The following is a 22,397-nucleotide window of genomic DNA, read 5'->3' as shown; positions in this document are numbered from 1 at the left end:
AATATTTCCAGAAACTAACTCATCTACTGGCGGATGGGCTTTGCAATTGTCCAAAAGAAGGATGGCTTTAGTATCTTCTGGTAGACCAAGGCTTTTGAAGGATTCCTTGACCTCAGGCACAAAGTGGTGAAAAAAACCAGTCTTTAAAGAGGGCGGCAGTTATCCACGCATTTGATTGAGCATCGTATTGGACAGGCAAGTGTGTAACATTCTTAAAAGCCCTGGGTTTTGCAGATTTACCTATCACAAAAGGGGTCACTCGGTGGTTTCCAGACGCATTAGCACATAGCAAAACGGTTAATCTGTCTTTGTTTTTTTTAAAACCCTTGGCTGCTTTTTCTCCTCCCCTAGCTAGTGTAGATGTTGGTAAACATCGCCACAATAGCCCTGTTTCATCAGCATTGTAAATCTGTTCAGGTGTTAAATCATTATCAGCCACGATTTTTTCAAACTCGTCTTTGTATTTTTCTGCAGAGTTTTGATTTGCTGAAAGGGTTTCTCCAGTTACATCAAGTCTTCGAATTCCATGCCGAAACTTAGTTTCTGAGCCAACCATCAGAATAATTACATTCACTTTCAGCAACTCCTAAATCTTGGCCGAATTTCTTTGCCTTTTCAACAATCATTGGCCCTGTTACCGGCTTTCCTTCAGAACGTACTGCACTAAACCATTTGAACAATACACTATCTAGCTGTTCCAGTTTTTTTTTTTTTAATGTTTGTCTAGAAGCCAATTTTTCAGTTGTTACCGATTGAGAAGCAAACTTCATTAGTTCATCTTTTTGTTTTTTAATGTCATAAATAGTTGATGAGCCAATATTAAACTCATTCATGAAAACATTTCTATTCTCGCCTTTTTCTAGCTGTTTGATGATTTCTAATTTCTGATTGAGAGTCAGTGTTACGTGTTTTCGTTTCTCTCCTTTTGAACTCGAAGGCTTAGGTTTTGAAAACATGGTCACTGTACAGTTAGAACGAAAATCACTTTTTTTATAAACAGTTTCAAAAGTTACGTTTACTGCGATGTGAAAGGACACAAAACAACAACGCACAAAAAAATGGCGAAGACGCTTCGTGATTGATTAACGGAGCTGCACTGCACCTGAATTTGTTGTGACAGCTGAGACTAGCCGGCCGCTAATTGTTTCCGAACAATACCGAGCGCTTCCGGATGATCTCGAAATACCCCGAAAACTTCCGAATAGCTCTCGAGCGGTTTTATTTGCTTTATAGACACACTTTTGGGGAAAACCAAAATTTTTACAATTTTCCGGAGCGATGCCGGACTATCGGACATTCCGGACTGTTGGATGCCGGACTAATGGACTTCTACTGTATTGTAATTTTCCGCAGTTTGCGTACTACATACTTAAAAATCTAAAAAGCCAATCTTAGTGTTATTCGTCTATGTCAAGTATTCGAGTTTAGCTCTTATTTAAATTTAATTAGCTAGTAGTTCTTATTTTCTTATGTTCAGACCACAAGTGTTTGGTCTTTGTATCACGAAGTGCGGGAGCACCTGTAATTCGTGGAGAATAAAGGGTAATTAAACCCTTCTCATCTTTGTTATCTTTTCTACAGTTTAACAGAACATAATTTCCAGTAAGCTCACTGTTCTACTCAGGACACTTACATGTATCCAAAACAGATAAGGCATACCTGGATACGCCCGCGAACAGCACTTTGCGCCAGTTTGAGAGAGTTCTGTTGAGATGTTGACAACATTATTTTAATCTTGCTCTTCTCGATTGGGCTGTTAGTGGAACGCAGACATTTGTACTAGGATATATAATCTCTTCATGGGAAGCCTTTCGGCGCACATTACGTTATTGTTGTCTTACCGAGTGATGCTGTAACAACGGATGTAAACGTTGTTGTGGTCGCTCGTATGTTTTGCTTGGCTACTATAGCAATATAATGATCTTCGTAAGAGGTATAATCTTGTTTGATTGGCCTCCAGGCAATTGTTTGACTTGTCTGGAATTGTTTACACATCCGAAAAATTACCGAATGATCATCGCTAAAGAGAAGAACGACAGCCTTTGATTGACTATTCAGCGCATCCACACACCATCGCTCACTAAATGTATTCGTTTTCTTTCAGCCATAGAAACACGAATACCATACAAATTATCTAAATTGTAAACACTTGGTATCAACATTTAAATGAACCATCTGAAATTCGTTAGAATGCTGGCATTTTCAACGACTGCCTCGTTAGCATATACTCAGACGGCCTTTCGTGATTGACCTTAACATGCGATATTTTACGACCAGTCACGACTGTGCTGTAATCTTCATATGTCGCGATTTTCAGTCAATTCTAATTCATCTGCATTTTCGAAGATTGCTAATTTGTACTGCGTGCTTAACTTTTGGAAGTCAGTGTATTTTACAGAAGTTAAGAGTCTGGCTTTCTTTTATTTAAAATTATATTTAAATTTTGAAATGTGATAGTTTGTTTTAAATTTGGAACCTCATGATAAAATTACATTATCATTTATAGGTGTAAAACTATAAAAAATCCGTTTATTTGTTGTTCTGATAAAAAAATTAAGATCAAGGATATGTGGTGAAATTTTGTCATGAAGGGAAAATTCAAACTGTTGGTAACATCTGATGGAAAGAAGTCCGATACACCTGATTAACTTAAGATGTCATGCAGTAGCTCAAGACCAGCCCTAAAGAAGAAAGTGAAGCTAACTCTTTTAGACAATTTCTTGAAACCTGCACATAAACACAAGAAAAGTCAAATCTGCAAAAAGATCAAAGATAACAGAATGGAAAATTTGTGTGATTGTATGCACAGAAAATAAGCGTAAGTATTTTTATTACTAATGCATTAATAAATTCCTTAAGTTTTCAACGTTGTGATGCTTTGCGTACTTTGTAAAATTTGTTTATGATGTTTTGCTATTTTGGATCGAGCTCAGGAACGAGGTAAAATTACCACAGTAACTCATGGGAAAAGTTTTCGCACAAAAATGACTCTCATAATGAAAGCTTACGTAGGAACGTATTATAATTTAGGGTACTGCTATAATAGCATTTATTCTTTCCTTTGATAAAATTTCAGGAAAGCTGCTGTTAGTGCAAACATATTTATCTATCCTCACTCTGTTGCGCATTTTCCCAACAAGGCATTAACATACTAATGATTTTAACTCATTGACTTTGTTAGATTTAAATACGAGATTGCTAACGTCTAGGTAAAGTTAATATGTGAATAACGTTTTTGTTTGTTGTAACTCCCAAGTAAACACGGTTAAGCAGTTTTTTCCCTCATTTTCCTCTTTGATTTGTTTGTCTAATGAGATTAACAGTCAGTTCAGTACACAAGAAGAACACACTAAGGTAAACATGACTCTAAATTAGGGAAACTGCGAGATAATGATATTGGTCGTACCGTCTGCAGTGCCATGTATCAAAAGTATTTTTTTTCCTTTAAAACTGTGAGCTTTTCGGATCAAACTTGCTCTTTCGTATCCTTGGCAGTTGTCTTGTGGCAGTGGAGAGCCCATGTATCTTTCAGTGTAGGTAGAGCCTGGAAATAAACACAATTTATTTATTTTTATGAAAATAAAGAATTAAAAATATTTGATTGAGTATTGTAGCCATTTCTGTTTGATGACTGCTCCATACTTCAAATGGATGAGAAACACAGCATAGTACAATTTAAAATCAGCCCAAAAAGCAAACTTAAATTAATGTAGATTTTTGAGCAAAACACAACCCCTTTCCATGGAAGTCAATTATACATCCCATTTCTTCAGATGCAAATATGTAAAAATAATATTGCTTTTTGTCTTATTTTAAAAGCTTCACATTTATCTAAATAGGCCATGACTCGTGAAACGCAACAAAATTTATTAGATGATGATGAAAATTTACCAATATATATATATATATATATGGTTTTATATGGGAATGAAATATTTGAATCCTCGAATAACACGTCTTGTTGATGGTTCGAGATTTTAAAACTCGAATCTTTCCATTTTTCTTTTCACTCGAATTTTTCTTATCCTAACCTAAAAATTATTATACCCTTAACTCGAAAACTTAGTAAATGCTTGCTTCATTGACATCCAATGGAGGAGCTCATTAAAACAAAAACGAAGTTGAAATTTCAGCTTGTCGCAAGTATCACTTCGTGACATTTTTTCACAATATGTTGGAGACAATTAAGCTTATGAAGCAACTAATATCTGTATTAAACCTTGAAATAATCCACCTCTTACTATTTTTGCTTCGATTTAAGAGGATTATGTAAAAATCTAAAAAGTATAAACTGTTACTGAAATACATTTTATTAAATTGAATTGAGAAAACGAATCTGAAGATTCAAGAGCATTAATTATAACCTTTCATTTATAATACTTTATTTGTATCTTCGTAAGACCGCAGACGTTTTAATCTGTTTATCCTTAAACGCAGATCTGATGTTTTGCTTTTATTAAAAGATTTGCATATTAAGTAAAACTTTTATTTTTATGTAAGAAATCGTCACATTTAAGTTATTCGAAAATAAGAGGGATTTGAGAATTTTTTTGAACAGGAATTTCAGAAAATATGGTATTTTGTTCACTTCTAAATTTACTTATTACGCATAATTCTTTTATGCAAGCATATATGGATGACTTATCGACGTCTAATCCGTACACTCGGCATGTAAATCGTGTTTTTGCTGTTCAGGTATTGCGCTCTGTTTTTATCATCCTAGGCAAAATTTTCATTAAAAGTATTAATATACTGACAATAAATGTAAGAATTATGAAACAGAGAAATAAACGTTAGCTTTCCTGGAAGAAACAGGAATGCTACAAAATGAAGACTACGGATAGTGCTTAGAGAAAATTTTCTAAATTTGTAAACAGAATATAGAATCGAAACTACACTGTTCTCTAAAAGTTAAGGAATAGCAAGTTTATCAAAGCTCACGATTACAAAAATGTCAGTAAAGTTTAATTTCGCACTTCATATGCATGACAGTAACGAAGTTTAAGAAAATATATGCATAAAAAATAGCTAACACTTTTATTTTATAGATGTGAATACTTATATAAGAGTTGGAGAAAAAATGTAAAAATTGTAATTTTTGTTCACGGGTGTTGATATTTAGTTGTTATTACAGTTTCGTGGACAATATCCGCGAGAGTTTATCAATGCCCAGGCGAAGTTGGTTTTCGATTCGTTGAGATGGCGGTCGATCGGAGGGATGGAAATGGGGATGTCACAAGCTGATGCTGCTAGACGTCTCAATGTTTCTCGTAGTGGGGCCCACCAACTATGCAATCAGTTTGAATCCGAGGATTTTGTGTGTAGAAGTCATGTTCGAGGCAGACCTAGAGTTACAACATCTGCGGGAGACCGTTTATGTTAGGCGAGACAACACGTCTCCTGCACCAGTCAACAATGGGCGTCTGTTCTCTTCACAGACGAGTCCAGGTTCACATTGTAGAGTGATTCAGGTCGTCCGCTGAACTGGAGGGAACAACGCACCAGATACAACCAATCCCACATTATGGAAAGACGCAGTTACAGAGGTGGTGGAATAATGGTTTGGATTGGGTTCTCTCGATGGTCACAATGACCCACATGTGTTTAATGGAAGAACTTTGACGATGTGAGATAGCGAGATAATTGATCAATATGTCCGCCCATATGCCTCTGCTATTGGTTCTGGATTTTTTCTGAAGGACAATAATGCGCGATTGCACCGAGCTCGGGTTGCTGAAGAATATCTTGAGGTTCACGGTGAAGAAGGGATGGAATAGCCAGCTCAGTCCTTAGACCTGAATCCGATAGACTGTCTTTGGAACTACCTTGGGAGACTTGCTGCTTCCTCCAAGGTCCTCCTCCAAGGTCGTTAGATGGGCTTAAACAAGGATTACTCCATGTCTAATCGTTGCTTCCCATTTCACTGACCGACAACTTAATTGACAGCATGGACCGTCGCTGCCGCCAAAGCATTGCAGCTAGGGATAGACACATTACTTATTAGAACCCATTTTTGCAATGTTATCACCTCATGTTTCCTCAAAAATGTGTGACATACTGTTTCTCCAAGAGTGGATTTCTTTGCTAAAAGTGTAATATTTTGTTGTAAATCATGATTGTATTGAATTTTAGAAACAATCTATGCCGCGTTCATTAAAAACTGTTTAGTGAACATGTCCTGTAAATTTCTTCTTTCTATGTTGCTTCATTCTCAAATTAGGCACAAAATCATGCTGTTACTTAACGTTTGGAGGGCAGTGAATTTAGAAATACACATATGATAAAAATTTAATTTAATTTTTCCATTTTAAAAGAGACGAAGTCTCTCATGGAATTATTCTTTTGTATAATATTTAAGATTCTTATAATCATGATGACACTGGGTTTAATTATGCGTTCATATATATACGTACTATATTGCGCATTCGAAGACATGACGTTTAATTTCAATTTATAAAATTAATAGTTTACGTTTCTCAGAGTTAGAAGCTACCAAGTTTCAATGATTTTTATTTTGAGGTTCAATCGTTAACTTCATAGAGCATAACAAAGCATAAGAAAGGGAGTGCTTTACTATGAGAAAAAAGGGTTCACAGGTTTTTAGTTTTAAATTTCAAATGGGTACTAAGTCTTAGTCCGAATCGAACAAAGATTTCGTCTTTCGAATAAATTCTCAAAAATAACATATTACAATTTCTAAGAGTTTTTCTTTCTTTTCTTTTTTTTTTAAGTTAGAAAAAGAAAGATCAAGTTTTGGCAAAAGGATTAAATGACAGATTCAAACTGTCGAGCTGGAGACTTGAGAAAAGAAACCCAGCTTCTCTCGAACTAAGCGAGAAGAAAAATTATTTTTCAAAAGAAAGCTAGATAGAGAAATTACAAATCTATCTAAAAAGAGACCTTTAGAAATCCCTCGAAATATCGCAGACGAAAACGTCGCGGAGAAAACAACGCAAGGAAGAAAGCCATCACAGAAGGAAAATCATTGCATGATGATGATATCCCAGAGCTTTAACTTCTAGACTTTAAAAGTTTTAAGTGAATATTCCCTATATCAGTGCAGCATTATAAAAGCGATTAACTAAATTATGACGTATATTAATTCACTACGCAAGTTTCAATTTCTATTAAACTGTTAAACTTAGCTTTAATTTTGTACTCATTAAGAATTCATTAGTTAATTCTAAAATAGGTATTATAGAGGTAAAAATATTCCTCATTCTTTCTTGCTGTCTCAAATCATTATACGAACATGCATTTACAATTTTTAAAGTCTGTAAAGACATGTCTGCGATGTTATCATCATGCAATGATTTGTAGGTGCTTTAATTTTTACAATGATATTTTTAAGACAATTTTTAAAATTTCGAAGCTTTTGAATCGTTTTATTTTCTCCGACGATGTTTTATACCACAGTGTTTTCTCTTTGTTTTCTTTTCTCCCACAATGTTTTGTACCATGTTACTCCCCCCTCGCGTTGTTTTCTCTGCGACGTTTACATCCATGTTGTGTATTCCGTTATGTTTTAGCCGGTCTTTAGATTTCACAAACATACTGACAGGTACAATTTTAGAGATCATTTATTAGCCAAAAAAAGATTTTCCGCAAAGATGCTCATTTATTTAACCCGAAGATCAGGTAAATTATATTAATTTTTTTTTACCTATACGACAGCAGCTTTGAAAAGCAAATTTACTGCAAATGAACGATTTTATGGAGTGTGAACTGCATGGTATGCATTTATTAAATTCGCAGAAAATCATATTCATTAATCCGACTAAACCTAAATGCATTTAGGATCTTTAGAAAACAATTTTTAGACAAGAATTTTAAAGAACCGAATGTATATTGAATAATTTTAAAGAAATAAACCTATGTGAAAGAATTTAAAGAAAAACGAAATTATATTAAAAGAAAGGATTCAATTTTCAAAGCAAAGTTTATTTTAACTCACGTTTTCTTGTAGAATGAACTTAATCGACAGTATGATGGCGTTAAATTTGATCGAAACTTTTTGCCATGTTGGATATTCCTTAATCAAGCAAGCTGAACGCTTCTTGATGATGTTGTGTAAGTTTTATAGCTTATATTTTTAGGTTTCCAACTGGTATTGGATTGTCTAGAAATGTATGCTAAGTGCAGACCAATTAGCTGCAAACTTTGCTGATTCGGGGAATTCATGCTCTCCAGGTGCTAAACACAAGTGTTGTGATCTTTTATCAAACCATAGCAAATGGGCGGATTGCCTACTCTCTTCATAGTGTGCCCTACCCTCGTGTGCAATTGATTTTCTTCCAGTCCTTCTTTTCCCTAGGCAAACAAGGCTATAGTCGGCTACTTTACAATAAGTCCTTCAAGATCCTAGCGATTCTATCACCGCACAGAGAGAGAATTAGGGAATTTTAGTACATTAGAGGGTTGGAACATTACCATGGTCATCAGTCATGGTTTGGGGTCAAGAAATACTAATGAAATTCTTGTTCTAAAGTAATAGATAATAGCATGCTTTGCCATAATCCAGTTCTCTTCAAAAATAAAAACTCGGGGAATTTGTAAAACTGATATATTCATTAAGTTTATGAAACTGCATTTTGTTTGTGGACTCCAAATATTCTCAGCTTAGTATTATTTTCGCTAACAACAACAGCAGAAGGGAAAAAAATATCTAAATTAATTGTTTCCAGACGTTTATTTTTGCGTTCCATTTAATATTCAAGATATCTTTCGAATTCTCATTTTAACTTGCAGAATCCGTACGGCAGTTTTATGGAGTTACTCGATTCCGTTTGAAGAGCATGGTTTTGTGGTCCTCTGAATCTCTCAAACGTAATTTGATTGAAAAATGTTTACCATTCAATCAAGTTGAATTTTTCTCCCATTGACGTAAGGCAAGTTTACTTTCATGTAAGTATTTGCTAGATTTAACAATAAAACTAATAAAAAATATGAAATATATTCTTTCAAACTTACTGTAGTAAATCCAGCTGGTAATAGGAGCAATAGACACTGCGCACTTGAAGACGGTATTGTGAGCAGCCAGAGCAGATGCAGCTACAAAACCGCCGTAAGAATGGCCCCAGATGGCAATATTGGTGGGATGAATAAAAGGCAAGTTGTCTCTTAGGTACCTTAAAGGGAATTACGAAGAATAAGGTAATCTCAGGGAAAGGGGTGAGGTAAACAAACATACATTTCTGCAAAAGAGCAAGAACAGTGTCCGTGGAAAAGAGTTCAGGAATTAAGATACATAAAAATCGAATTAAATCATTAAACACTCATAAATTCGTATGAAATGCTATAAAACCATGCAATACGCGATATATTAAAAAATCTGATGTGTACACCACATGACTTCCTTGTACGGAATATTAAATTATACGCATTTTTTCTTGCATTTCGTTTAAAGTTATTGGATTGAATTAAATTTATTTCGTCGGTAGCGCATAAACCACAATAGAATAAATGATGCAGTCTTTGAAATTCACTATATTAGTTTACCGTAGCGACATTCGGGCCCTAGGTTCGCTTAACGCAGTTAAATTTCATTCATTTTTAAACTCAGAATGCATATAAGTTATATCAATTGAATAACTATGTTTCTCACGAGCTTTGCTAAAATAATATTTTAATATTTTAGTATTTTAGAAGCAAGGTTTTGTTTAAAAGGCTGCAATGCATTATTTATAAACTGCACCTTACGTAGAAGATTACTTTCCATAATTTTCGGAATTAAGGATCTTAGAATTAAAAAAAAATACCCATTTACTAAATGAGGATGCATCAATATAATGCTTCTTTCCATTAATAGTAATCATCTATTCCAATAGCATTTAAAGATATTTCTGATATGCTTCTTTCTTTAGTGACAAACTTTTTCTTCATGCTTATATTTATTTCATAAGCATTTATTGTCTCTACCTATTTCTTAAATGTTCAAGTTGCTATTTGCCTTTTAGAAGTAAGTTCTTAGGTGCTTTCAAACTTTAATAGAGAAAAATTTCATATCGTATCATATCGTACCAGAGCATTGAAAGCTTCAAGAGTGCAAATGAATCGATTTTTATTAAACAGTTCTACTAGCTAAACAAAGAAAATTAATTACTGAAATCATTTATCCAATTTAAGCAATAAAATTTTCAATGCCGAATTAGTTTTTAAACTCATTTTACATGTAAATGCTCAGTTAATAGAACAATAACAACAAGAAAACAAGCAATGGCCGCCATCAAAAAAGTTATTAGGCTTAGCGGCACTTAAACAACTTTAAAATTGTTCATAATTCTAAAATTATTGCATACAGATTTACTAAAGGCATAAAAACCTTAACCGAAAGATAAGAACAACATAATTTAATTATTTTTTAAACCAAAAAATGTACAATTTACAAACATATAAGAGTAAAGAAACTGAGATCACTGAGCCGGGTAACAGAAAGGATATATATATATAAATATATTTATATACGTTTGGTGCGGCCGATTGCAACAAAATACGAGGTGCACATCTACATATTATAGCAGTCCTATATACAAAATTTCAATGTTCTGAGGCTACTCGTTTTTGAGTTATGCGAGATACGTTCGCACGTACGTACATACGTTCGTACAGATGCCACGAAAAATTTTCTTTAGAATTCATTTTAAATCAGTTTTATAATTTTTTTGGAGGAAAGGAGTCTTTTATTCTGTCCTTACGTACAGATATCACGCAAAAACATCGTTAAATTGCATTCGATAGCGGTCAAAATGGATATTTTCGTTGAAATATGCTGCCTGAAACTTTTCGCGATTACAATACTTCCTTTTTACTTTGTACGAGGAAGTAAAAAAGGTCGGGGTATTCTGGACGATAAAATTAAGGAATGCAAAGGAAAGGAAATATTTGAAGGAAGGGACTAGGTATCTTATTCTCTAAAACACAGATCCATAATGAGGCATACAGATGCAAGAGAAAGAAAAATAAGCTATAAGTTCTCGCATTATTTCGTTATTTTGCCGAAACCTGTCAGGTGACTAGGTTTTGGAAATTGAATGGCTTCATTATAAAGGAAAACATTAATAGAATCTTTGTATCCTAAAATAAACGTTATATGAACAAACTTCTTGAACAATGACGAGAGAAGGAAAAAGCTGCTTTGATGAGTAGTCGATGTATTTTAGAATTTAGGAAAAATAATGTAAATAAGCGCAGCGACTTATTATTCGGTTGACGGCCCAAAGATGTTTGGCTTTCTTACAATGAAACAAAATTTTTAAATATCGTTTCAACCACGGAAATTTATTTGATATTTTTTAGAATTGATAAAATGAATGTACAACAAATGCCACATATTTTCTCGAGGTTTACACATCCAACCAGCAACTGGAAATTCTATGGGTGAAGCCCCGACGAGGCACTGATTTGTCACTTGTACATGCTGTGAGATACTAGCAGAGTAAATGTAATTGGTAAAATAATGCCAGTCGTCTAATTCGATGCCTCATATTTGTGCCTTATATTTGCTGATTGGTGAAAAAGCAAATATATTGTACCATCTTGTGACGTATAGTAAAACAAGACATGCCTGTGTGTATGACATTCTTAATATTATTCCCAAGTATGTATTATAAAAAGATAATATATCTTGCAAGGTTTATTTAATTTTGTAATCAGTGAAAATCTTTCAAATTCCATCTGTGCTGTCTGACGTTTATTCAGTCACTTTTAACTGTGTCTAGACAAATGCAAGAATATGCAGTCGACGATGAAACGACTCGAAAGAAATTATCAGGAGAATTCTACATGAAAGAGAATAGTTGTACTGAATTCCCTGCTGGTATATAGCGAATGAACGTAATGTGATAATCAAGAATTACACGAAGTTAATTTTAAGCTGCTATTCTTGCTTTAACGTTTTCAGAGGAAAGTTGTTTCACTTCCGAGCAAATTTTGCTTTTGTTAATTAAGATCTACTCTTAGTATGGAATCTGTAGAAAATTAGCAGGCGTGTGTCTCTAAGGCAGAGATTTCTCTGTTCAGTTGTACATAACCAATCTAAATTGAATTCATAAAGTTCTTGTTAATTTAATAGCAGCATTGTTAATACAAGCTTGATTCAGATTTTATTAGTTGTTTATTTAAAACCCGAACTCTGTTCACCTAAGGGAAACCTCGTTGTTAAGAACTGGATGAAATGAAATCAATCTTCAGAAATTAAGAAAAAGATATTGATTCCTTAAATTTATTTCGAAAACTAATCTGACTGTTAACTGACGGTAACACTTATACTCAGAAAATGTCATATTGTATTGTCGAATTACAGACATTTCAGAGTATGCAAAGTGAAAAAATCAACTACGATTTCGGCGGATTTTGTGGCACAGAACTTCCATTCGTAATGCATTTTAGTTGGTGCCGGTCATTTAAACTATTCGCTTAAATATCAAGCACTCATTCTCTTAAAAATCCATAAATAAAGGATATTTCGTTTCGATATTCATCGTACTTACTCTGCTTTCACGATGACATATCCCACCACGCACTGAATTACGAAAATGTTTATTTATGTCCTGTTCCATCACCCTTTTTAAGTTGTGACCATCAATTATGTCATGAAATGTATGTCTGCCTTTCGTAAACTCATGAAATAAGATAGAGAGAGATAGCAAAATGAGTTAGGAAACACGAGACAAGATGAAGACAGGTGACAGGTAAATGCAGGGCCCGGACACCCGGACGGCTTTATATGACAAATCGGGTGTTGTCCGGTACCCGCACCTATCTAGAACAACACAACCCTCGCGGCTTCCCGCGAGGGCTGCATCGGGGATATATTAATGAAGTATATGAGATTTTGACGTGGCCAAACAAGGGCCTATGCATATATGCTTCAGAATACAATAGATAAAAAGTTTCATACATAGGTACATTGGCTGGTATAGGTACATTGGATACATATGTACGAGGGCAATTTCCAAAAAAAAGGTCTCCTATTTTTTGGGGACGTAGAGAAAGTTTTAATACGGTTGTTGGCAACACTGTTGTGAGTGGTGCCTTCTCCGCTACCACATAAGCACGCAGGCGCTTCGCTCGGATGTTCAGTCTTGGCTTGGCAGGCATTTGAAATGGAGCTCCCGACAAACGTTACCGCCAAGTGCGAAGTGCGCGCAGTTATTCGATTTTTGAACGCAAAAGGCGTTAAACCGGTTGAAATTCACCACCTATTGACGGAAGTGTATGGACAGTAGTGCATGGATGTCAAAAACGTTCGCAAGTGGCGTAGAGAGTTTACAGCCGGTCGTACTGAAATTCATGACGAAGAAAGAAGCGGGAGGCCGTCAATTGCCGAAGAGACAATCGCGAAAGTTGAGGAACTCATGCGTAAAATTCGGAGGATCATTCTGGATGCTCTCTGCATTTTGGTTCCTGAGGTTTCCAGAAGCACAATCCACAGGATTTTAACGGAAAAGTTGCAATATCGGAAGGTGTGTGCAAGATGGGTGCCGCGTATGCTGACAGAAGACCACAAACGGCAACGGGCACCCAGCAATTTCCACCTGTTCCCTAAGTTGAAGGAACATTTGTCTGGACGACGGTCACCGATGATGAGGTGAAAGATGAGGTTCAACGCTTCCTGAAGGGCATGGCGGCAAGCTGGTATGACATAGGCATTGTAAAACTGCCACAGCGTCTACACAAATGCATCGACTGAAATGGCGATTATGTTGAAAAATAAAGCATTCTTCAATCTTTAAAGTGATGTAGCAATTATAGAAAATAAACGGTTCTTTGTATATCTAAAAATATAGGAGACCTTTTTTGTGGTATTGCCCTTGTATATTGGTCTAAGTGGTTAATGATATACAAGATGAAGACAGCCACATCGAGTCATCGAACTAAAAAAAGATACTGAGAAAAAGCTGAACTCATTTAGGCTTAGAAATGTAGACTTCGAAATTTAAGGCCAAGTACACTTTTGAAATGCTCCTGAATACTTTGTATCGCTATAAATAATGTTTAACTTTTAAGGATGCATATGCTAAACGAGTCCATTACACTGTATTCGATGAGGAGTACTTGAATTTCAATTGCAGCAATGTTAGATGTTTACTTTAACCTACATATAATCATCATCACTTAAGTATATTAACCATACGTGGCTCTAAAATATCTGCAATTATGTTATAGTTCAGGCGAAAATTTACTATAGGTCTGTCTGAGAATCCTAAGTTACAAAAGATTGGCTCAAAAATATTTGTAGTTATGCTATAGCTCGTCTAATTTTTATCACAGGTATGATGTAGAATTATTAGCCACACGCCTCAAAAGTGTTTATAATTTTGCTACAATTTAAATGATCGTTTACCATAGGATGAGAATCATTGAGGGATAAATACTAAACACGTTGCATTAGACTTAGGAACTTAATTAACAGGAAAGTTAAATGACTAAGTGAGGAGAGAAAGAAAAAGAGATTACCTGATGACATCGATCTGATCTTCAACTTCCACCGTTCCTAAATGGTAATAAATTTCATGCAGCATTCTGTCACCTTGGTGTGCGCTGCCTTTTCCATCAATCCACGCATAGATGTGATTCCTCCTGCCTGACAGGTAAGTTCCCCAGTGAACGCTGAATTCGCTTGTTACCAGTTGAGATCCTGGAGCACCATCCCTGAAATCATAAAATTATATTTCCTAAGAACTTTGATGGTGAATATAATGCTAAATGTAACTTTCAGCGGGAATTTTGATGTCGTAAAGAATCATAAAACATTTACTATACTAAAAACACAAAACATGCAAGTCCAAAATATCAAATCCTGAAAGATCTTTTATAAAACACATAATACGTGCTGTTTTCTTATATTTTATTTAAATAAATTTTGCATAAGAATATTATAAATACCAGCAAGCATTCTAATTAAAATTGCAGTTAAATGTTAAATAAAATGTTAGCGAAAACCTAAAAATAACAATTTTACTGTAGCTTATTGAAATATTAGAATAAGAGTGAATTATTTTTATCATGGCAAAGCAAACAACGGCTATCTTTCTAAAGGGAGTGATGTCTTTTATTGTAGGGATTGTATCACTGACAAATTAACGCTCTGGGATAAACAGTGAGAAACCTAGAACTAGTTTGTAGGCACAAGAAGGACAGCCGATGAGGAAAGTGGAATGAAAGTTAAACGGGTTGCAGTGATGAAAACTGCTAGACGGTATCGAAGACATATTTCACCTTCGTGGAACATTATTTAAGATAAACTGAAATTACGTTACAATTGAAATCACGTTACACATTGAAACTGAAATCACACGTTACACATTGAAATCATACGTTACACACTGAAATCACACGTTACACACTGAAACTGAAATCGCATTTTGAAATCACGTTACACATTGAAAGAGACCGCGTAAACTATCACGTAGTGTAATGCTTCTTTGGCGATATGAAGCAACTCCAATGATGGAACACAGCAATAACGTTTATTTGACACTCAAAAATGGCCTTAGTGATAACAGGTACACAATCATTTAAATGTTCTTACATAAGAGTCAGGCACATGGAAAGTAAACTGCGTTAAATTATGTTTGGGCGCTAGGATTTTTTTAATCATCTTTTAATCTCTCTCTTTATTATTTTTTTATTTTTTATTTATTTTTTTTAAGTTTACTATGTGCAATAATTTAATAGGTTACAACTTTCCTCCATGCAGGACCAACGATTTCACAGAAGCCCCATAAAGATATGACAGTTGTGTCACGATAAGCACCCGCATGTAGACATTTAGCAAGTCCAGAAAATCCACGGCAGTTAATTTTTCAGGCAAAGTCCTTCTATCTTTACTTTATCTAACACAAGTTTCTGTCTATTCTAACAGCGATTCTTAACAGTCTTTTGATTGCTTCTTTGCTTAATTTTAAGTAGTTCCTAACAGGATACTCTTTCCCCGTACAACAACATCCAAGCTTATATGTAGACTTTATGAGGCTCTTAGCCGTCTATTCGGCTGCGTTCCCGGAGCAGGATGGAGCAGAGAGTAGATGGTTTCTGCCAGGAAGATAACACACTGTGAGGCTAAGGCCAGGTCAGTGGTCTTCCTTGGTGGCGCTCACTCACTCACTCAAAAATGGCGACATACAAACAAGAAAAGAAAACATATTCTAACATTTTAAAAATAAATTACATTCTTCGTGCGAGAGTCGCACGTGGCACTCGAGTCTGGTTTCAAATATTGCCATTCACAAAAACCTTAATGTTCATCTATTTAAATTATTTAAACTACAAGATTTTAATACTATTTAAAGCTGTTACAGTAGCCAGCGTATTTTTAAAGATATAAACCGGGTAAACTACCATTTAATAATGGTTTTACCACTTGGCCGTTGCTGGGCAGCTTATGCGAAAGAAGCATTATCAAGACTCATTTCTGAGTGGGAGAAATTATTTCTTTTTCATACATACAGATATGATATTAATGTTTTTTTAAACATTAATTTGTTTCATAAATAATTAACTACCTAACAAAGCTGGAAATCCAATGATCCATTCAAAGGTGCTTCCGCATCTTAAATAAATCTAAGAGTTTTGTAAACACCTTTTTTTATTATCCTCTTTCAATGTTGTTTCTATTTTTCTGTAATGATATGAAGCATTTCACAAAACGATTAATTTGTTATAAAATAGGTCAATTGTTTGATGAATTATTTCATTGCCCTGAAACATTCGACAATTAACATGATGTTCTGGCTTATTTTAGTTTAAGAGAGCTATAAGGCAAATAAACTGTGATGGAACAGAACGAATAATTCATAAAGAAACTTCAAAGTGATGTTTGGAAAACAAGAATGATAAAAATTCTCCATAAAGGAAAACCTTTGTTTTTTCAGGAACTTTTAAAAATGCTTAATAAATATCATAAAGAAAAAAGTTACTTTTGTTCTTCATTTGACACGAAATTTCTTTTTACACATCTAGTATAATTATTAAAAAGGTTTTTTCCAGGTGATCCACAAAACAATGATGTAACTGCGTTAAGCCAAATACTTCAAAATACATTTTTTTTTCATTTTATGGCCTATAATTTTAATGTAACTTATAGAGTAATATTTTTGAGTAAAATAAAAGGCTATATATGCACTACTGAGAGAGGTCTTTAAGGCTTTTTGAGAGAGGCTTACGAAGAGTGATATCATAAATGTAACTAACAACAGTTTAAATGACGATGTGCTTTGGACGTATGGCATCTCATAATTTGAACAAGATTGAGATGCATATACATTTTGTTGCGTTCTACGGGTTCATGCATTTGGAATAACTGATGATAACACTTGATGAAGAATTAAAACACAATTTATGTATCAGAAACGCAGTCTTCAAGCTTTAACGGTGAAGACAGCTTCAACGCAAAGCACTAAAGTACAGCTCCCTACTCGGTCGTTGCTCACAAGCTGATCTCTTAACTGAAGACACTACTTTTGTCCCGTACAGGTAGGATATATATAGCTTTAACCTACCTTCGAGAATATTCCAGGGAAAACTGCTAAGAATGCGTTCTAGAATGTTTTCGCTCCGTCTATTGCATGTCGCCAATTTGGTAGCAAAATAATTTGCCCAAACAGGCGATTTCGCGCCAAATTTTTCAACTCTCCCTTTTCCTGCCACTTTCTTGCAACCTTAACTCAGTTCTGCAGGGAAGCTATCTCACGGCCCAGCTCAGCATTTCGCAACAGTATTTCGTTTTTAACTCTTTCGCATCGAGAGAGGGCAAAATCTCAATTCCCCAAACATCGAAAACGCCCGTATCTAAGAATTTCTCCTGGAATGCTTTTCCTTCCCCCATGACAAGTTGAATACTACAGCGCTAACAATAGCCTTACTTAAGTAAAGCGAGAACTTCTTTCTTCGACGCTTTGACACTGTGTGAAGTTCCCCCTTAGGACGGGATTGCAACTTCGGGCATCAAAAGCTAAACACTGACAGTAAACAAAGGAAAGGAAACAAGGAAGCTACTTTTAGTAGCTTCAAAAGAATGATTGATATGTGATTTAACAACACCTGAAAGCAATGAGTAATGCAGTAATGTGATGGGGGAAAGCACTGGGTAGGAAATTATTCAGGCGTTTCGGGCGTTCGGCCGATGTCTGAATGTTTGGGCGTTTGGGGCGACTTCGATGCGAAAGAGTTAATTAAGAAGATCTTGTTTTCAGTTTTGATATTCTTTACTTCTTTTCTCAATTCACCCTTTTCCTGAAGTAAGCAAATCAAGGAGCATTTAAGAATGTACAGAAAGCGTTAAGATAATGAGGTAAGAAATTTAGCAGAGAAGATTTTCCGCTGTACAAAATTCTTCTGACCAATCTGTCCTTACATCTGAAATAGAACCAAATGGTAAAGATACAAAGTTGTCAGTAGTAAAATAATATGTTTTAAATTTACAAGCCGCCGAAATAAGTTATTGAGAATTTTATTAGCCTTCTTTTCAGAATTCCGAAAACAGTGAATCGTGAACAGTAAAAACTTCCGAACACGGTTAGACATGGAGTTTTGTTACATGCAACAGAAATTTATACTTCATTTCTGAAAATTTTGCTCGAATTTTTGAATTATGATTTTATTTTATACACACTGTAGTTTTCAACAAATGCTTTAATATGATATTACCCATCAGCTTTTGATAGCTAAACTGTGTGGGGAATGCATCGTCGCCAAAAACAGCAAAATTAAGCTTCCCAGTTTGGTGAATTAATGAGTGTAGCAAATAAAAATGCTTGTTCAGTTGCAGCTTTTAGGTTTGATACGGAACAGAATTTTAACTCGGTTCATTGCGATGGTCGTAGTAATAATTCTTAGCTTAATGATAAGAATTTTTATTAGAAGCTCCAGTTTCTGCTGTGTTTAAAATTCTTTGCTCAGAACAATTTTACTGTGTATAGTATTGTTAAGGTTTCTTTATAACCATCGGTAGTAAATTTAAACCATTAAAATATATTCGTTGTCATTTCATTTTAATTCAGGAGAATTCGGTTGTACGTCACTTTACCCGTATGGCTGTATTAAGGAGTGCCTTCAGTTTATTTCACTATCCATTCCACAGCCATGTTTCGCTATATTCGTTGCGAATTAAATTAGGACGCTCATTCATGTACAGATTTAACGGTCATGGCGAATAATAATTTTATGCCTTTAGGTCCCATATTGCTAGAAGAAAAATTTCTCAATCTCCTGTCGGCCGCTATAGTAAATTTTATTCTTATTTCGTCTGCTCGTAAACTTCATTAATATATAGTTTAATACGCTTAATCGAGCAGCCCAGACGGTATACTGGTTAGGAAAGCCTGACTGCGATACTGAAGGGCCCAGGTTCAAATCCCGGAGAAGGCATCGATGTAATTGTCTGTCCTTTTATAGGTGGCAAAGGTGCCTCGATAATAAAGAGAACACCAAATCTGGCCTTAGGAGTGGCCGATGCCGGCCTAGGCAAGCGCCTGCCAATGGAAAAAAAAAGCTTAACCGACACATTTCAATATAACGAAAGATTCAGATTGCAATCAGCGTAACAATTTGAGAAAAATGCGCGTTCATTAAAAATATATGTAAAGATTAAATGATAAACAAAAACATATTATTAACCATGCATACGGTAACATATTTATTGAGCTTGAGCATGCAATTCAGATCTGTTCAGTGGTGTAGATTAAAATACGTGAAGAAATGGCAAAACATACAGTGTTAGCAAAATGGTATAGAGTTCCTTAATTTGTGAAGCGAGTATATTGATCACTATTGCAACATAATATATTAATAATATTATTGCGAAGTAAATTAATAAAAACATATCCACCAGTTTCTTCATCAGTATTCATTAGACTTGACAGAAAATATGTGAGCTTCATAAGAGAAGGGTGAAATAAGTTGGTTAAGTCTTTAGTGCATAGTGGTACAAAAGCGGAGCATTTTTAAATACATTTCCTATTCAAAGTCGTCGTTTCATGATATCCATTTTTTTTATTGGAAAGTTTTCTTTATCTCTGGTATAAAAGTGCCACTCGCCGAAATTTAAATCATTGGTCTTGCAATTGCTAGCTGCCTGTGCTAATCCTCAACTACATCAAAAAGACCTACATAGAAATGCTCTAATTTCTAAAAAATTCTTTTCAGTTTTGTGGCAAATGGTGCTCTGCTTTCAAGTTTTAACGATAACAGTTTCCATTGTAACTAATGGAAACATCTGTAGCCGTTTTCCTAGACACTAGATTGTCGCTTTTGCTGAAACGCATTCACAGGAAACTAGCATTTTAATTACAATCAATTTTTGTCATGAAGGAATGAGCTTGCTTACTTAACCATGAAAGAAAACAACTTTTTTTGGCTCACATAATGAATAATATATTATCTGAGGATAGGATTAGTAAATTTAGAAGAAATCAGTTACTTAGATCATTGGAAGATTTTTACTTCGCACTTCTATCTAGTATATATTCCAACTCATGTTCATTAAAAATGGAATTACGGCCACTTCGGAATTCTCCAATACACAGGATATTGTTGCGTTATTTATGACATCAGTTGTTACGTTATTTTCTTCTTTCACGTTCGTACAGGGTTCGTATGGATTTGGAGTGAATAACAACGACAGCACTTGATGGAATATCGAAACACACTTTATTCGCCGGTATTAATCAGGGAAGCTCCAAAGTCACGTTTTGCAGTCGTCGAAGATTTACTATACATTCGCTGGAACCATCAGCGACACAGCCTTCAGGTTATCAGGCTATAACAGTGGAGACAGTTTCACTGCAAAGCACCATAGTACAGCTACCGACTCTGCTCGGTCGTTCTCGGAACTCCACGTACTCTCGAGACTCTCCACGCTAAAACTCGCGATTCACTCGACGACACACAGAGCACAGCTCCCGACTCATCGGTTCAATCGTTCCCGGAGCTTAACACACTCTCTCGACGACGCACTAACCGCGATACACTAGGAGACTCTTCGATGCACTCGACGACCCACTCGGCACTCGCTGCCCGGCTGTCAACTCGATCGACTCCGCACGGACTGACTCGCTAGACGAGACACACTCACTCGCACTCCAGACGAGACACTCTGACTCGCCCTCTCGACGAGGCACACACACTCAATACTAACTCTCCGCGTACCAGCAGGGTTTATATAGCTTTTGACTGGTGTACATTCTGGGCTAAACCGGTAAGAATTCGTTCCAGAAAGTTCTCCACCCGTCCATGGCATATCGCCAATTTTCTCGCCAAATGGGTAATTTCTCGCCCAATGTGGCAACCCTGCCTTTCCTTGCCATGTTATGGCAACCCTTAAAATGGAATTACGGCCACTTTTGGAATGGAATTACAGAAATGGAATTACAAAATTGAATTACTAAAATGGAATTACGGCTTTGCGAGGAAGTTATTTCACCGCACCTGTACATTTCGTAACAATATAAATAAGAACGAACACTTTTACATGTGATATTTTGAAATATATTACAGAATCACTGACGATGACAAAGAAAATTATAGAACATATATCAGTGATAGTCTAAATGTGGTCCTTTGGACAAGATATTGGTAAATTAGAAATATAATCCCAATTTAAAGCAATTCCAAGTGGATATTTTAAGAGGCAGTCTTAAAGAATAAATATTGTTAACTTTTTATTTATCAAGGGTCACTTGTCACTAGCAGACTAATTTAAAAAATGTACAAAAATGGGAGTTTCTGCTGCCATTTACTGAGGAAAAGTTGAATTATAGGGTAAAAATGATATACCAAGTGAAATTAAGAGCAACATTAGGAACAACGTTATTTGATGTAGATAATATTTTAGTAGAAACACTTCCGAGATTAAACACTGTAAGGATCTTAAGTTTTACTAACGTTTATTTTATTTTAAATCTTTACTATCAGTTCTTATTTTCTACTTCCGGCCAGAATTATAAGCGTGAAGGAGTTTATGCAAAGTTGTCTGGCGAACGCCAAGTATTTAAGTGTGGCCTTTTTGCCAAGCAGAAGAGAGGAAGCAGTGAGTTCGAAGCAGGCCGCTTACCTTAGAAGTTACGCAGTTGCTATTTGCCTTCCAGGCCAGAGGTTTTAATCCTCTTGATAAATTAAACGTATTGTAGTGTTCACAGTCTCTGTGCTACATACGCTTCCTGTTATTATAAGGCCAATCTTATTCTAAAGTTAAATTAGAGTTTAGTTTTATTTTGATATCTTTTACGTTAGACCCCGAGTGGAGGGTCATTGTATTCCGAAGTACGGAAGTCATTGTATATAAAGAAAAATAAAGGGTTTTGTATACCCTTCGTCTGTATCCTGTCAACTTACTACAATTAGTGAACATAGCTTTAGTAAGCTCTCTGTTCTAGTCAGGTCATTGTATGTTTCCGAAG

At 35.3% G+C, this 22,397-nt stretch overlaps 1 protein-coding gene across 1 annotated transcript in view; it reads right to left on the bottom strand.

Moving 5' to 3' along the window:
• The window catches only part of LOC118188648 (inactive dipeptidyl peptidase 10-like), a 1,447,514-nt gene that overhangs the window by 20,884 nt on the left and 1,404,233 nt on the right, over nt 1-22,397 (bottom strand). The window contains exons 17-19 of the mRNA XM_085818201.1: nt 14,458-14,652; nt 8,971-9,128; nt 3,407-3,544 (exon numbers count right to left, since the gene is read on the bottom strand). Coding sequence (XP_085674327.1) covers nt 3,407-3,544; nt 8,971-9,128; nt 14,458-14,652 — 491 coding nt within the window. The remainder of the gene's footprint in view (nt 1-3,406; nt 3,545-8,970; nt 9,129-14,457; nt 14,653-22,397) is intronic.

This window comes from Stegodyphus dumicola, chromosome 6 (genome assembly GCF_044657685.1).
Source record: "Stegodyphus dumicola isolate Sdum_Otavi_A_Nest chromosome 6, ASM4465768v1".
Classification (NCBI taxonomy): Eukaryota; Metazoa; Arthropoda; class Arachnida; order Araneae; family Eresidae; genus Stegodyphus; species Stegodyphus dumicola.
Note: the sequence above shows the minus strand (reverse complement) of the source record. Positions and strands in the feature narration are given on the sequence as shown.